The sequence below is a fragment of the Erpetoichthys calabaricus genome, chromosome 10 (genome assembly GCF_900747795.2).
Source record: "Erpetoichthys calabaricus chromosome 10, fErpCal1.3, whole genome shotgun sequence".
NCBI lineage: Eukaryota > Metazoa > Chordata > Cladistia > Polypteriformes > Polypteridae > Erpetoichthys > Erpetoichthys calabaricus.
In genome coordinates, this window is record NC_041403.2 from 149,028,624 (window position 1) to 149,045,578 (window position 16,955).

General features: G+C 43.1%; 1 protein-coding gene across 4 annotated transcripts in view; it reads right to left on the reverse strand.

The window, feature by feature from the left end:
- Positions 1-591: 591 nt before the first annotated feature.
- The window catches only part of pkig (protein kinase (cAMP-dependent, catalytic) inhibitor gamma), a 116,785-nt gene continuing 100,421 nt past the window's right edge, over positions 592-16,955 (reverse strand). For all 4 annotated transcript variants that reach the window (XM_028812081.2, XM_028812082.2, XM_051932607.1 and 1 more), the window contains exons 2-3: positions 4,077-4,255; positions 592-1,616 (exon numbers count right to left, since the gene is read on the reverse strand). In XM_028812081.2, the coding sequence (XP_028667914.1) occupies positions 1,549-1,616; positions 4,077-4,224 (216 nt within the window). In that variant the 5' untranslated portion in view covers positions 4,225-4,255 and the 3' untranslated portion in view covers positions 592-1,548. The remainder of the gene's footprint in view (positions 1,617-4,076; positions 4,256-16,955) is intronic.

Sequence of the window (16,955 nt, forward strand, 5' to 3'; positions counted from 1 at the left end):
ATAATTGTGTAATTGCAGTTGGACAAAAGCATCAGCCGAATATCACAATTGAATTCTCATCTCTGTGTAATTGTGTAACTGCAGTTAGACAAAAGCATCAGCCGAATGTTATAACTGAATTCTTATCCCTGTGTAAATGTGTAATTGCAGTTTTTCCACATACCTGAATGGGATGTTTGCTTTCACTTTATGTAATTGCTGTGCGCATACCAAATACACATTTGATTGGTTTTATGATCCAGGTGCAAAAAGGTGCATACCACTTGCTTTTGTCAAAAATTGGGCCTTGTGCTCCGGGCTGCAGGCGTCCCAGCAATTCAAGTTCAGAAAATGGGCAAACTGCTCAGTGACCGCAAATATTATTTTACACATTATGTACATATTGATATAAATATAATGAAAAAATCCCACTTAATTTTTTTTTTATTTCAGTTAACCGCTTCTTCATTTCAACAAATGTGACAAAAACCTGAAATGGTGATGGAGTTTCTTTTTTGAAGCAGAGTTGTCCATTGCCTCGCCACACATCCCAATCCCAATCAGGTCAAATGCTTTATACACCCTACATTTACAGTGTCATGTGCTAATAAATATTTGTTTTATTCTTCCACACCTATTTGCAGCAGCCCATATAAAAGACATGCAATACAAAAAATAAAACCAATATAATGAAAGAAAAGGAAACAGCATTAACTTAATTAAGAAAACAAGAATAGAGGGTTTAGACATTTGCCACCCATGGAGGGAAAAAAAAAAAAACTGAAAGTGATGCGTACAACAAATTCAGACTTTCAGAGATCCCAGCATACCCTGAAGATTATCGGAGTTTAATGAACCTATAAACCAAACCAAGCCCCTACAAATGAAAATGCTGCATCACACACCCATAAGAAAAGAATTTCAATTTGAATAAAGGAGCGCATGCTGGCATGTCCACCAGAAAAACAAGGGGACTCTGGGAGGAAACGCTGGAAATAATAGCAAAAACGTTTGATACATTTTCATGGTTAAACTGTGAATTCATGTTTCTATCAAAATTTACTTGTAAATAAATACCACTGTCGCTAAACCAGTACCTTGGTGTTTATCATCTTGACATTAAATGTAAGGAAGGCCTGGCAAAAAAAAAAAACTTCACGGCGTGAAGAGAGTCCAACAAGGTAACAAAAAGCACAAGGAATGCAGTCATTTTTTGGACAGCTGCTTAGAGAGCGGTTTCTTTTGCCAGCACAATCCTCATTCGTTAGTTCCATCATTTCAGCTATGCACAACAATAACAGCTTTTTTTCCCTCAAAAATGAGGCAAAGATTTCGACTAGTATCCTGAAGGCACCAGAAAGAAGGAAAAACAAGGCATCTTTATTTGTAAGGATGGCAAGAATCCCTCCACTGAAAAGATGTCTTATTAGTGAAACTGACACACTGTGCTACTCCACGAAGGCCCCACACTGCCGAAGGAGCTGGCATTGTCGCCGTCACTTCAAACAAAAAAGTCGACAGACGCTGAGCAGGCCTTTAACACTCTTCATTCTCGAAAACACCATGTCTTTAAGAGGGGTTGCTCCCCGCTGGATTCTCCAGATGACTGCCAGTACTGCTATCAGGAACTTGTTCACCTACGAAAGAAGAAATGTTTAATTATTTGGCTTTACAGAAAACTTTATAGAATAATAAAAGTAATCATTTGACCAGGAGAGAGAAGATATCTCAATTAAGTACCTCTGCATTCAAAATTTGAGAGGTGACCTTAAAGGAATATTCCACCTGAAAATTATATTTTTAATATGTTGATGATGTAGGAATTTAACTTTTTATGCTCTGTCATCACGTCACACACTAATTTAACTGTGATCAGGGTAATCCTTAAATGAGTAATCCACCCAGATATGATTTGTTGATATGATAGCCCATGCGGTTTGTAGCGATGGCCAAGAAATAATTGTAATCATTTGTGCTCATGGAGAAAGGATATAATAAACCTTTGTACAGAATGGCCGTCTTTGGAGACAACTGCTGAACCCCAGTTATCAATATCAAAACATCCATGAAAAGATCTCCCAATAATTGTGTCACACACTCCACCTCAACCAAGATTTAAGGCCCTGTTGTTATTGGTAGCTGTCAAATCCATCATCCACACTGCCTCTCAATCAATGTTTCTGCTCTTGTTAGACAAGAATTTGTGCTTTTTGGGACCAAATGGATTCCAGAATTGCTGGGTTGTAACCATGAATGCTGTCTAATCCGATACATCCTCTTAGTTCATTGTGGACATTTCATAGTGTTTAAATAATGAAGAAAAGCTAATAAAGCAGGAGTTAAACAACAACCCCTTGATTCTCCATTGTGTTGTGCTGCACTTCCACTCTAAATCAAGCCTCACCCAACATTCTCCTGCAAAAACACACAATATTCCTTTTTATATTACAGTAGATACAAGCAGCATGTGGTGTTGCCCAGATAAATAATGTTAACCTAATCTCCCTTCCATCTGTCCTGATGTTTCACTTGCTCTGAGTCAGCAGGTGGCACTGGTGTACAAACTATAGCCATACTGGGGGAAAAAATAAGAATGGGAACCTCTAGGGTCAAAATGGTGGGTTCCAGAGTATTCTGTCTTGTCCGCATGGTCCTAGTGAGCAACTATGCAAAATTTGGTCCAGATCAGTCAAAGGGCGTAGAATTTTATGAGAAACATACAGACAGACATTCTATTATCTCTCAATTATATAAGAAAAATCCTGGGATGAGAGGAGACTTTTTTCAAGAGATTTTTTCAAGTCCCGCGAGACGAGACTTTGGCCGTGAGATTTTTTTAAGACACGCCAACCATATTCAACCATGCTCATGGTACTCAACCTCTCATTCGTGTGAATGGCTTTTGACAGACACACTTCCTGCACTCTCAGCTCTTATAAATTTTATCTGTTTCCTCACTTTAAGTTCCCAATTAAAGAAGATGTATTATGTCCAAATCTTATTTGAGAATTTTATCACGAAGGGTTATCAACAGAAAAAAAAATGAGTATACGGGCAATCCTAGCACCGAAAAACGAAGTCAAACGAATTAACACCAAAAATGACGATCGGTTACATGGCAAATTGGTTAAATGCGTATCAGTAGACTATGCTGAAACAGCTGGTGGTGATTGTGCGGAAGATGAAAACCTCAACTTATAATATCCTGAAGAATATCTACAACCGTTAACATCATCTGGTCTTCCACCGCACAAATTACTGTTGAAAGAAGGATATATCCAAGAAAGGTAATGTAGTACATCTTCAGAGGATAACATTACACAACAAAGGAGATCTTGATATGCCACTCATATTAAAACGTTAACAGTTTCCCATTAGAATAGCTTTTGTAACGATAATTAAAAAATCTCAGAGCCAAACGTTCGAAAAAGTCGTATTTAATAGAGAGAAAGGAACGAAATTCAATCACAGGCAGTTATACGTTGCGTTGTCACAATAAAAGTCCAAACACAGAATCAAAATTGATATTGAGGAAAATTTAATTTAAAAAATTGTTTTTACCGAGGCTTTACAGTAAAAGTGTAAGTTTAAAAAGTATTTCCGTGTTAATTTCAAAGTCAAACAGAACAAAACTGCATTATGGAACGAATACCTCTAATGCCACATGCAAAACTATTGGTCTAGATCATTTTAAATCTGCACTAGTTAAAGGCCTTTAGATGGCGTTCTAGGTGCCATAAAAATGTAATGTGCGAGTGTGATCAAATATGTCTCTGTTAACTGATTGTTTTGAACCTTTTCTCGTATTTTCAGACAGACAGGACCATTTTAATGTGTCAGCAATGTATGCCATGTAATCTGTCATCTTAATTCCCATCACCAATGAGTGCCATCCAAACCCCCACTTCATCTCGACCTTTTGTGCCCTGTGATACTGTGTCCCTGAAAGGCATATATATATGCGGACTGTTTGTTTGACACCACTTTTTTCAACCCCTACTACTTCACCAGTAAAACCAGTTACCTTTCCATCCACTTCGATAGTCTTGTATTTGCTGCACCAGTTACAAATGACATCCAACTCCCCCTACACTCACCTTGCGTTTTTAAATCCATCTGGGCAAGGTCTTTGGTAAGGTCGCTCGTCGCCAACGTGGAGGACTCTCCTTCGATGTCAGTCACGGCGTTCCGGCGACCAGTCCGATCGCAGGTAATGAAGTCTAAGTACGCAGGCTCCACCTCCATCGTCTGTTCGGTCCAGCAGACTTCATAACCCCTGGGATTAAGAGGGGAAAAGGGGATACAAGATTTAAGACGGGAGCTCATTGGATCACTTCTGTAGTTTGATGTTTAGTATTTAGAATCTGAGTCCTTTTATGGGTGCAGAACTGTATAGTGATGCTGAGACAAGTGCTATATAAAATCATTTTCAAATCCACATAATTGACCTGAAGCCTTGCTAAAAAATGTTTGTAAAAATGTATGAAGCTAATTAAAATAAATAAATAAAATCGGGAATGGTCTCCCCTAGACTTTCTCATATCCCCAGATATGAGGATGGATATTTGAGGTGTAAACTGCAAGGCAATGATTATATTTTTATATTATGTACATTAAAGAACCATCAACAACAATTCAAATCAAATTAATAATATATTGAACAATTATTACAAAAGTAAAGTTGAATAAATCTGACTCTGCAGCTGCATGAATAAAAAAAATACCAAATAGCTCAAAAGTTCGTAGAAATCTACATTTTGTACGTAATACTTGTATGCAAAATTTGGTTGACCCAACTGAAAGTGTTCTCAAGTTATCGTGTTTACATACACACACAAAGACAGGCACACAGACATAATTCCAAAAATGGTATTTTTGGACTCAGGGAGGTCTAAAACATTGAGATTCATCAAAATCTTGAAATCGAATTTTTGTACGATTACAATATTTTCCCAATACTTCATATATGAGAAAGTAAAAAGAAAGAATCCATATAAACAGACTACTATACAACTTTTACACCTTTTAGTTTATAGGCTTGATAAAGACTTGACGAAGACTCTTCAAAGCTATCTTTTATTTTTCTGTTTGCTATTAGTCGAAATCGATTTTTTGGACGATTACAATACTTTCTCTACGAGAAAGTAAATTGGACTCAGGGAGGTCTAAAATGTCAAGATTCATCAAAATCTCGAAATCGAATTTTTGGACAATTACAATACTTTCCCAATACTTTCTCATATACAAAGTAAAAAGAAAGAGTCCATATAAACAGACTACTATACAACTTTTACACCTTTTAGCTTATAGGCTTGATAAAGACTTCACGAAGACTCTTCAAAGCTCTCTTTTATTTTTCTGTTTGCTATTAGTCGCCCCAAGAATAACTCTGGAGTTGTAGGCCCTTCATCTTACAATGCAGGTCACCAGCTGTATGCTTACATGTCACTCTTTCTCTCGTGAATAGCTACTTTAAAAATCTGTGCATAAAATGCAAAAGCACCTACTACTGTCCTCATTTCCACCTGTCTGTCTGTCCAGTGGACTGATTTCTTTGAAACTTCGTACACTTATTCTTCAAGCAAATTTGCTGAGAAAGTCCAGTTTTTGCTTTTATATTGAATAGACCACACTCATGCTGTACAAATATTTAAAATTACAAAAACTCTGATTTAAAAAGAATTTATCTTAAGTCATAAGAGTGGACTTTGTGCATGTCAGCGCTGAGAACCATTGAGTGCTCACCTGTATATAACACAGCAATGAGGAATAAGGAACGAAAGTGTTTTGGACCTTGCAGATAGAAGCTCCTCTATGTGATGTTTCGTGCTTTAAGTCCCACAACAAAATGGGAAAAAAAGAAAAACATAAACATGACAGAAATTGTGGATGAATTCGGTGCACCTGTAAAGTATTTGTACAGCACCCATTCAGCCAGCACACTGTTGGTTGTCAAAAAAAAAAAAAAAAAAAGTGTCAAGCTTGAGATGCTTTGGAAATGTGAAACTGTGCTTGAAAGTCGTCACATAGTCAACTAAATTATCATGTCATACGATTTTTACACTCGTGTAATCTGACATCCTGAGACAAGATCGGCAAATGTAGTCATCAAGTTTGACATCCCCTTTGCTTAGAAGGCATGTAATGTGAAGCCAGCTTAAGAAATGCTCATCATAACTGACAGCGAGTTCTCCATACCGAATTCACTATTTATTCCATAACACCAGAGTCAGATGTTAGTATTCAGTCAACACTGGAGGACACATGAGACCCCCTATTTACCACTGGCTACTCCGCACATTGATATTAGTACTGTGAACGGTACTATAGAAAAGACACACTCAACTAATGTGAGACTATGACTTGAGGTGGACTAGCACCCCATCCAGACACCTGCCACTATGGACTGGATAAGGGAAATGAAAATGGTGTCCGATTCACTGCTGTGTGCTTTGACCCTGAATTGGATGAAGCTGGTTTGACATGTCACCTTGTTTCTTTGTTTTCTTTGTATTGCAGCATACAGAATATCCACCTTAATAAAAGGGCAAGTGTCAGTCAGTGTGTCTGTCGCATTGCTATGTCTCTGTCATTCCAGAAGATGGCGCAGCATAAACATTTTTAGTAATAAAATGCATTGCACTCCTCATTCCTGCAGATGCCATGTCACAAACATTAACACTACTACTATCATTTTTACTTAATCACTAATGCAGTTTATTAGTACGTGCATTACAGAATACATTACTGCAAATGTTAATGCTGAGGTCTATGTTGGTTACACATCTTAGAAAGATAGCACAGCTGGCATATAAAATAAAGAGTGAGGATGTGTGCCCAGTTGACTGGCACCTAATCCAGAGATAGATAGATAGATAGATAGATAGATAGATAGATAGATAGATAGATAGATAGATAGATAAACTATATGACAGACAGACAGACAGACAGAGTGACCACTAGGGGGCACACCAGCACCCCAGACACAACTATAGACAGATTGACAATGTTTATATTCCTGTTGTCCAGCAGCAAAGGACACTGAATATTTTGCATGGAATTACTTTTAAGTCTCCACATTTGATCTGTAAGAGCACTTCATGGACTTGGACAGGACTAATAATTCATCAGGATTGTTCCCTTCTAATGTTTCCCCCAACATCTGCAGGCAATTTATCAATGGAATGGCCATTATGACATTACAAACTTTCACACCAGTGCTGTCTCCACTGCTATAGTTTCAATAGCCGGGCACTGATGATGCCACTTTGAATTCCTACATTTTCTGCATCCATATAACTGAAAACAGTATAAAATACTTTAAAGGATGGATGGAGATAGATAGATAGATAGATAGATAGATAGATAGATAGATAGATAGATAGATAGATAGATAGATAGATAGATAGATAGATAGATAGATAGATAGATAGATAGATAGATAGATAGATAGGAGTGAAAGGCGCTATAGATAGATAGATAGACAGGAGTGAAAGGCGCGATAGATAGATAGATAGATAGATAGATAGATAGATAGATAGATAGATAGATAGATAGATAGATAGATAGATAGATAGATAGATAGATAGATAGATAGATAGATAGATAGATAGATAGATACTTTATTAATCCCAATGGGAAATTCACAATTATTATTACTATTCACGATAGCTAGGCAGAACTTAATTTGTCCCAAATGGAAACATAATTTTTTTTTTTCTTCTTCTAAAAAGTAACTTGCTTCTGTTGAGGAATAAGGTTGGCTCATCTTCTTCACACTGCTCAGACTGAGTTTTATCAATATTCTATGTATCCCTCAAACTCCTGAACTCCTTTATTTCCATTACAGAAGGACTGGTCTGTGGCCAAGCAGCATGAAGCACATGGCAGAGCTTACCACTGGACAGATTGCCCGATCATAGCACGCACAGCATGGTGACCTCAAACCCTCATACCGGGGCTACTTAGAGCTGGCATGTAGCCTACCATCACAAGTCGTTTAGACTGTGGGAGGAAACCTGAATATCTGAAGAAAAACCCTAAAGTTGAAATCTGAAAATCAGTGGTTTATAGATGTGAAGGAAAACCCTCATACCACCCTAAATGCCCATTGAGGCATCTATTAAATGTAAGCGAAGAGTGGTGCTATCAAAGATGTATTTCAGAATTACTGGAAGTCGGGAAAGAGCCAATCATCAAGTGATTGCCAGGTCATCAAGGGCCACCCTCAATTGCTTACCCTGAGGCCAATTTGGAGTTAATTATCCTGTCCATTCTATGGGATGTTGTAAATAACCAGAGCTTAAGAAATGGAGGATATACTGCATATCCTGCTTATTTCCGCCATTTCTTATTTTCAGCAGTGTTGCATCACTTTAGTGGATTATGTTAGTGCATTAAGTAAAATGGGCACCCAGAGAAGACCTACATGGACACTGACAGAAAACGGCAGCCCCCTATAGACAACATCTGGAGTACCAAGTGTTGAACTCCATGTTCCTGTAGGTGCGAGGCTGAGCCAGTGTGCTGCCTTAATGCTTTTCAGAGTTTGTGTTAAGCAGCTTAGACATCTGCTAGCAAATCTTCTTATAATTCAAACTCACGTGTGGGCAGAAACCAATCCTGGAAGGGATGCCAATTCACCATAGGCCATTTGAGAGAAATTTAGCACAATGAAGAACTCACACAGTCACTGGGAGAGCACGTAAAATCCACACAAGCGATGACTGGTTCACGGAATTGAACCCAAGTCTCAGTGAGGTAGTCAATGTGATTAAGCACTCTGCCATCTTAGAGCGCAGTGTTGTTCTTCAGAGAGCTTATCATTTTTCATATCCTTATCATTTCTGCTCTGCCCCAAGCATAAAAAAATTAGGTATAAGTAAAGTTTCTAATGCACCACATAAAGAAATAGTACCCCATCAGAAAGTGCAGGGTCATTTAAAGACACGTTGTGCAGCAAAAGTGGCAGAGTCATTTAAAGCCATAACACCCACAGCAGAAGGGGTAGAGTCATATAAGATGACAGTGTCCCATTAGAATGGGTGGAAACATTTAAATGCATACAGTGCCCAATGCAGAAAGGGGAGAGCCATTAAAAGGCACATTGTACCCACAGCAAAAGGGGCACAACCATTTAAAGACACAATGTGTCCCCAGTAGAAGGGGCAGAACCACTTAAAGACAAATGGTGCCACCATCAGAAGGGACATAACCATTGTAAGATACATCTTGCCCTCAGCAGATGGGGTTGAGCCATTTAAGACAGACAGTGTCCCATTAGAACGGGTGGAAACCATTTAAAGGCACATAGTGCCCAATGCAGAAAGGGGAGAGCCATTAAAAGGCACATTGCACCCCCAGCAGAAGAGACAGGACCACTTAAAGACAGATAGTGCCACCATGAGAAGGGACAAAAGCATTTGAAGATACATCATGCCCCCAGCAGAAGGGGTTGGAGCCATTTAAAGACACAATGTGCACCAGAAGAAGGGGCAGAGCCATTTAAAGATACAATGTGCCCCCAGCAGAAGGGGCAGAGCCATTTAAAGACACAATGTGCACCAGAAGAAGGGGCAGAGCCATTTAAATGACAGATAGTGCCACCACGAGATGAGACAGAACCATTTAAAGACACAGTGGGCCCCAGAAGAAGGGGCAGAGCCATTTAAAGATACAATGTGCCCCCAGCAGAAGGGGCAGAGCCATTTAAAGATACAATGTGCCCCCAGCAGAAGGGGCAGAGCCATTTAAAGACACGATGTGCACCAGAAGAAGAGGCAGAGCCATTTAAACTACAGATAGTGCCACCACGAGATGAGACAGAACCATTTAAAGACATAATGTGTCCCCAGCAGAAGGGGCATTGGCGTTTAAAGATACAGTGCCCCCAGCAGAAGGCGGCGGCTCATTTAAAGCCAGATAGTGGCCCACCAGAAGGGGCTGAGCTTTTCTCCCAGCTCTCATGCTGGCCAGTCTCCAATCCAAACAAAGAATCTTTTCAGCAAAGGTGAAAAGCGCTCTGCATTTTCGCATTCACCGACATCAAAAGTGGGTCACACATTGAGGGTTGCCAAAGTGGGGGGAAAATGCAAAACGCCGGGCATTCCTTCCAGGAATAAAGATGGCTCACAGCAGGTGGGGATTTCCACAGCACACGGAATGTACTTCTCGATTCGGCTTCGGATGCGACAAACAAAGCCCCAATTGTTTACCGGGAACTTTCGATTCTGCAGGTAAAGTGATCACGAAAGCTGCGGTTCGCTTTTAGCTCCCCAAAACACAGAAGTGCGCGATCCGTCTGGAGCCGCTGACCTCCGAGTGACGCCTCAATGAACAATTCGGAAGATGCGATCATTTACTAAAACACAAGGGCGCGACACACACCCACACTCCCACACACACTGGAGGGATTCCGCTGGCCGGGAGTTGAGCGCTGACTAACAGGGCTGGCCGTCATAACGCACGGAAGGCCGTCAAGAGCAGGCGGCCAGGCAGTTCTAGGTCAGTTCAAACTTTCACAAATGCATACGCATTTCCCGAAATGACCCGTAAACGGAAAAGAGTGAACAATGAGAGTGTGCAATTATTGTTAAAAAGATTTCTTGAATGACTGAACAGAAATTGAAATGTAACTCCTGCCTGCCCGCACCGGTCCGGGACAACATTTTCTGCGCCGATTAGTGAACAAGATCCTCACCTGTGGTCACCAGCAGACAATGGCTACCGGCTGAAAGGATGAAATCCTGCGCTCTAGCGACCGAAGTGACGCTGCTGTGTATGGTCCAGCAACAGAATAAACGTGAATCGACACTGAGATTCAAGCAATTAACCTTCCTTTCTTTATTCAAGTCCCCAAAACTCTTTCCGGTAGCCCCCTCGACCTCCTGCTTATATTACCCAGGGCCGGATTTTCCTATAGGCTAACTAGGCTTCAGCCTAGGGCCTCAAGATCAAGAGGGGCCTACATTCAAATTGTTAGCGAAATTAAAATTACACTATTCTAAAAACAGTGAACACTAAAACACTGAACCGAAAATAAGGAGAAATTCTACGCATATGACTAATAAACAAACATAAAAATGTATTGGTTAAGATCAACGCGTATTACGTATTTTATTATCTCTCATGTAATTTACAAACTTAAAAATGGAAGGTGAAAGGGCCTCATAAGTGGAATTGCCTAGGGCCTCTTTTCATATAAATCCGGCCCTGATATTACCCATCAAGCCATGCTCATATACATATTTAAATCACAGAACAGATTATCCTACATCTCCCCTCTCAAGCAATACATACTGCTATTTTTGTTCTTCTTTGGGGCGATACCTTCTAAAGTATAACAACTGTAAAAGAACATTTCTTAATTATAACAACTACCTTCCTATTGCTATTTATATCTGGAAATACGTTTCTGTACCTCTTGTCACTTTAATATAATACGGTTTATTTACACTTATTGTTACTATTCATAATCTTTCTTTAGTTTTACTCTATAGGTCTAATTTACTCAGTTTAATAACAGTAGTAGGTCAGGGAGAGCTATTTCTAATATGATGAGGTTAGAACAGGAGATGCAGGCGAATGTGGAACCTCAGACTCGTGATGCTGTGCCAGTCCACTACAGCTCTCAATTTCAGGTGTTTGCACCAGGATCAAGTGGCGATGATTACAGGGATCAGTCCCATGAGGTGCACCCACAAGACAAGAACGTGGGGTGGATTGGTCCTTTAATACAGTCCCACGTGTTTTGGAATCTGTCACCCAGACCTCACTTCCAGGCTGAAGAAGGCTTGTGTTTCTAACTCTGTGGCACCTGCTGTAGCTCCGCTCATCCATCATCTTTTTCTTCTTTTCCTTACAACAAATAAGGTCCCCATACTGGGGTGCAACAGCTGTGGGCGAGTTGGCACTGCTGTCCACAGTCGTCATCCCGTAAGAAATTGGGCAGGGCTATACCCATTTTGCAGTGCAGCGGACCAGTATGCCAATAATGCCAAATAAGGATCAGGAGCCTTCTTTTTAAACAGATGTTTGTCAGTCTGAACCCAACACTCTGCTTCCAACACTGCTTTGAGGAAATTTAGGGCTGCATGTGACATGATGACAGGCAGCTCCAAAAGTTGACAAAATCCTGTCCGGAAAATTGTCTCTGGGATGCCACCTGAAAGGAACCCTCCAGAATATCCCATCAGTCCTTTACTTTCAAAGTTTATTGTCTTTTCTTTTTTCTATCCCTTCTAATCAAATTTCTCAGACATGGAGTCCACAGTACTGTATATAGACATGTGGACAAATATGTTGGTCGCCTGGCCTGACTTGAGCTAAAACTGTGTGACTTTCCCTAGGGGGTTCACATCAAGCACTACATACATACAGACGTGGACAAATTTGTTGGTCCCCTTACAGCTCATTGAAAAAGTGCTGTATGCCCCCTGAAGTGCCAAAATGAAAAGCAATTGTACCCATGTGTACCTCCATGCCTTTGATATGTCATCAAGTACAGCAAAGTAGGTGTCAAAAAGAGATCAAGTGTTGCTTATTCTACAAAGATATTCTAAAAAGTCCTAGACACATTTGTTGATACCCCTAGACAAGATCATAAATAATTGGATTTGAGTGATTTTTCAAACTAGTGGTTTTCTTTAATTCATATCACACACGTCTCAAAATCGTGCAATGAGTCATTCAGCTGATTTAAATGGAGAAAAGGCGTCACTCTGCTGTTTGGTGTCATTGTGTGTCGCACACTGAACATGGACCAGAGAAAGTAAAGGAGAGAGTCATCTGAGGGGATCAGAAAGTCCATCCATCCATCCATTGTCTCCCGCTTATCCGAGGTTGGGTCGCGGGGGCAGCAGCTTGAGCAGAGATGCCCAGACTTCCCTCTCCCCGGCCACTTCTTCTAGCTCTTCCGGGAGAATCCCAAGGCGTTCCCAGGCCAGTCGAGAGACATAGTCCCTCCAGCGTGTCCTGGGTCTTCCCCGGGGCCTCCTCCCGGTTGGACGTGCCCGGAACACCTCACCAGGGAGGCGTCCAGGAGGCATCCTGATCAGATGCCCGAGTCACCTCATCTGACTCCTCTCGATGCGGAGGAGCAGCGGCTCTACTCTGAGCCCCTCCCGGATGACTGAGCTTCTCACCCTATCTTTAAGGGAAAGCCCAGACACCCTGCAGAGGAAACTCATTTCAGCCGCTTGTATTCGCGATCTCGTTCTTTCGGTCACTACCCATAGCTCATGACCATAGGTGAGGGTAGGAACATAGATCGACTGGTAAATTGAGAGCTTCACCTTGCGGCTCAGCTCCTTTTTCACCACGACAGACCGATGCAATGCCCGCATTACTGCGGATGCCGCACCGATCCGCCTGTCGATCTCACGCTCCATTCTTCCCTCACTCGTGAACAAGACCCCGAGATACTTGAACTCCTCCACTTGGGGCAGGATCTCGCTACCAACCCTGAGAGGGCACTCCACCCTTTTCCGGCTGAGGACCATGGTCTCGGATTTGGAGGTGCTGATTCTCATCCCAGCCGCTTCACACTCGGCTGCGAACCGATCCAGAGAGAGCTGAAGATCACGGCCTGATGAAGCAAACAGGACAACATCATCTGCAAAAAGCAGTGACCCAATCCTGAGCCCACCAAACCGGACCCCCTCAACACCCTGGCTGCGCCTAGAAATTCTGTCCATAAAAGTTATGAACAGAATCGGTGACAAAGGGCAGCCCTGGCGGAGTCCAACTCTCACTGGAAACGGGTTCGACTTACTGCCGGCAATGCGGACCAAGCTCTGGCACCGATCGTACAGGGACTGAACAGTCCTTATCAGGGGGGCCGGTACCCCATACTCTCGGAGTACTCCCCACAGGATTCCCCGAGGGACACGGTCGAATGCCTTTTCTAAGTCCACAAAACACATGTAGACTGGTTGGGCAAACTCCCATGCACCCTCCAAGACCCTGCTAAGATTATAGAGCTGGTCCACTGTTCCGCGACCAGGACGAAAACCACACTGTTCCTCCTGAATCCGAGGCTCGACTATCCGACGGACCCTCCTCTCCAGGACCCCTGAATAGACTTTTCCAGGGAGGCTGAGGAGTGTGATCCCTCTGTAGTTGGAACACACCCTCCGATCCCCCTTCTTAAAGAGGGGGACCACCACCCCGGTCTGCCAATCCAGAGGCACTGTCCCTGATGTCCATGCGATGTTGCAGAGGCGTGTCAGCCAAGACAGTCCTACAACATCCAGAGCCTTGAGGAACTCCGGGCGTATCTCATCCACCCCCAGGGCCCTGCCACCAAGGAGTTTTCTGACCACCTCGGTGACCTCAGTCCCAGAGATGGGGGAAGCCCACCTCTGAGTCCCCAGGCTCTGCTTCCTCATTGGAAGGCATGTTAATGGGATTGAGGAGGTCTTCGAAGTATTCCCCCCACCGACCCACAACGTCCCGAGTCGAGGTCAGCAGCGCACCATCCCCACCATATACAGTGTTGACACTGCACTGCTTCCCCTTCCTGAGACGCCGGATGGTGGACCAGAATCTCCTCGAAGCCGTCCGAAAGTCATTCTCCATGGCCTCCCCAAACTCCTCCCACGCCCGAGTTTTTGCCTCAGCAACCACCAAAGCCGCATTCCGCTTGGCCTGCCGGTACCTATCAGCTGCCTCCGGGGTCCCACAGGACAAAAGGGTCCTGTAGGACTCCTTCTTCAGCTTGACGGCATCCTTCACCGCCGGTGTCCACCAGCGGGTTCGGGGATTGCCGCCACGACAGGCACCGACCACCTTACGGCCACAGCTCCGGTCAGCTGCCTCAACAATAGAGGCATGGAACATGGCCCATTCGGACTCAATGTCCCCCACCTCCCTCGGGATGTGGTCGAAGTTCTGCCGGAGGTGGGAGTTGAAGCTACTTCTGACAGGGGGCTCTGCCAGACGTTCCCAGCAGACCCTCACAACACGTTTGGGCCTACCACGCCTGACCGGCATCCTCCCCCACCATCGAAGCCAACTCACCACCAGGTGGTGATCAGTTGACAGCTCCGCCCCTCTCTTCACCCGAGTGTCCAAGACATGTGGCCGCAAGTCCGACGACACGACCACAAAGTCGATCATCGAACTGAGGCCTAGGGTGTCCTGGTGCCAAGTGCACATATGAACACCCCTATGCTTGAACATGGTGTTCGTTATGGACAATCCGTGACGAGCACAGAAGTCCAATAACAAAACACCGCTCGGGTTCAGATCAGGGGGGCCATTCCTCCCAATCACGCCCTTCCAGGTCTCACTGTCATTGCCCACGTGAGCATTGAAGTCTCCCAGCAGAACGAGGGAGTCCCCAGAAGGTATGCCCTCTAGCACCCCCTCCAGGGACTCCAAAAAGGGTGGGTACTCCGAACTGCTGTTCGGTGCATACGCACAAACAACAGTTAGGACCCGTCCCCCCACCCGAAGGCGAAGGGAGGCTACCCTCTCGTCCACCGGGGTAAACCCCAATGTACAGGCTCCAAGTTGGGGGGGCAATAAGTATACCCACACCTGCTCGGCGCCTCTCACCGGGGGCAACTCCAGAGTGGTAGAGAGTCCAGCCCCTCTCAAGGAGATTGGTTCCAGAGTCCAAGCTGTGCGTCGAGGTGAGTCCGACTATATCTAGCCGGAACCTCTCAACTTCGCGCACTAGCTCAGGCTCCTTCCCCTTCAGAGAGGTGACATTCCACGTCCCAAGAGCCAGTTTCTGTAGCCGAGGATCGGACCGCCAAGGTCCCCGCCTTCGGCCACCACCCAACTCACACTGCACCCGACCTCATTGGCCCCTCCCATAGGTGGTGAGCCCATGGGAAGGGATCAGAAAGTAATTATCGTATATACTTGTGGATAAGTTCTCCTGCGGATAAGTCGGGACTTGATTTTACCGTATAATTTCTGGTATTTTATAATGTTGTCGTATAAGTCAAATGCGGAAAATTCACACTATCGGTCCAAGAAATTATGATATGTTATCACCTACCTGAGAGAGTAATCACGCAGCACACGGCCTTATTTTCTATGTTTTGTGCCTACGTGACCACACGGTGATACCCAGACTTTTCCGAAGTGACATTTGCACCGATTTGTGTTTTTTGTATCTCACACCCTCATACGTCTTTATCGTAAGAGCATCCATTATCTACAATGGAACGTTCGATCAGAAGAAAATTTGAAGCTGGTTTTAAATTAAACGTCATTGAAGTAGCAGAAGAAATTGGTAACTGCGCTGTTGCAACAAAATTTGATGCATCTGAGAAACTGGTGCGAGGTTGGAGGAGGCAAGAAGATGTAAAAAAAAAAATTAAGTGTTGCATTTTGAACGGGCGTATAAGTTGGGGTCTGATTTTATGACCGGTTTTCAAGACCCGACTTATATGTGAGTATATACGGTAGATGAGCATGATAAAGGCAAAGACTATGAAACCATCTCCAAGCAGCTTGATGTTCCTGTGACAACAGTTACAAATATTACGTATTATGACGTTTAAGGTCCATGGGAACTGTTAGCCAACCTCCCTGGACGTGGCCACAGGAGAAAAATCGACCCCAGAATGGGCAGAAGGATAATGAGAACGGTAGACAAAAAGCAAACGACAGCTTCCTGAAAGATACAAGCTGAACTCCAAGATCAAGGTCCAACAGTGTCTGACCACACCATTTGTGACTTTTTGAGTGACAGTGGGCTTCCAAAAAGTAATAAAATGAAAAGCAGGTATCCTATGTAAACCTGCGTGCCTTTGATAGGTCATCGAGTACAATAAAGTAAGTGTAAACAAAATAGAGATCACGTGTTGCTTATTCTACAAAGATATTCTAAAAGTCCTGGACACATTTGTTGATACCCCTAGACAAGATCATAAATAATTGGATTTGACTGATTTTTCAAACTAGCTGTTTTCTTTAATTCTACTTAAAAAGAAGACCCAGGAGGACTCCACTGTTGAAAG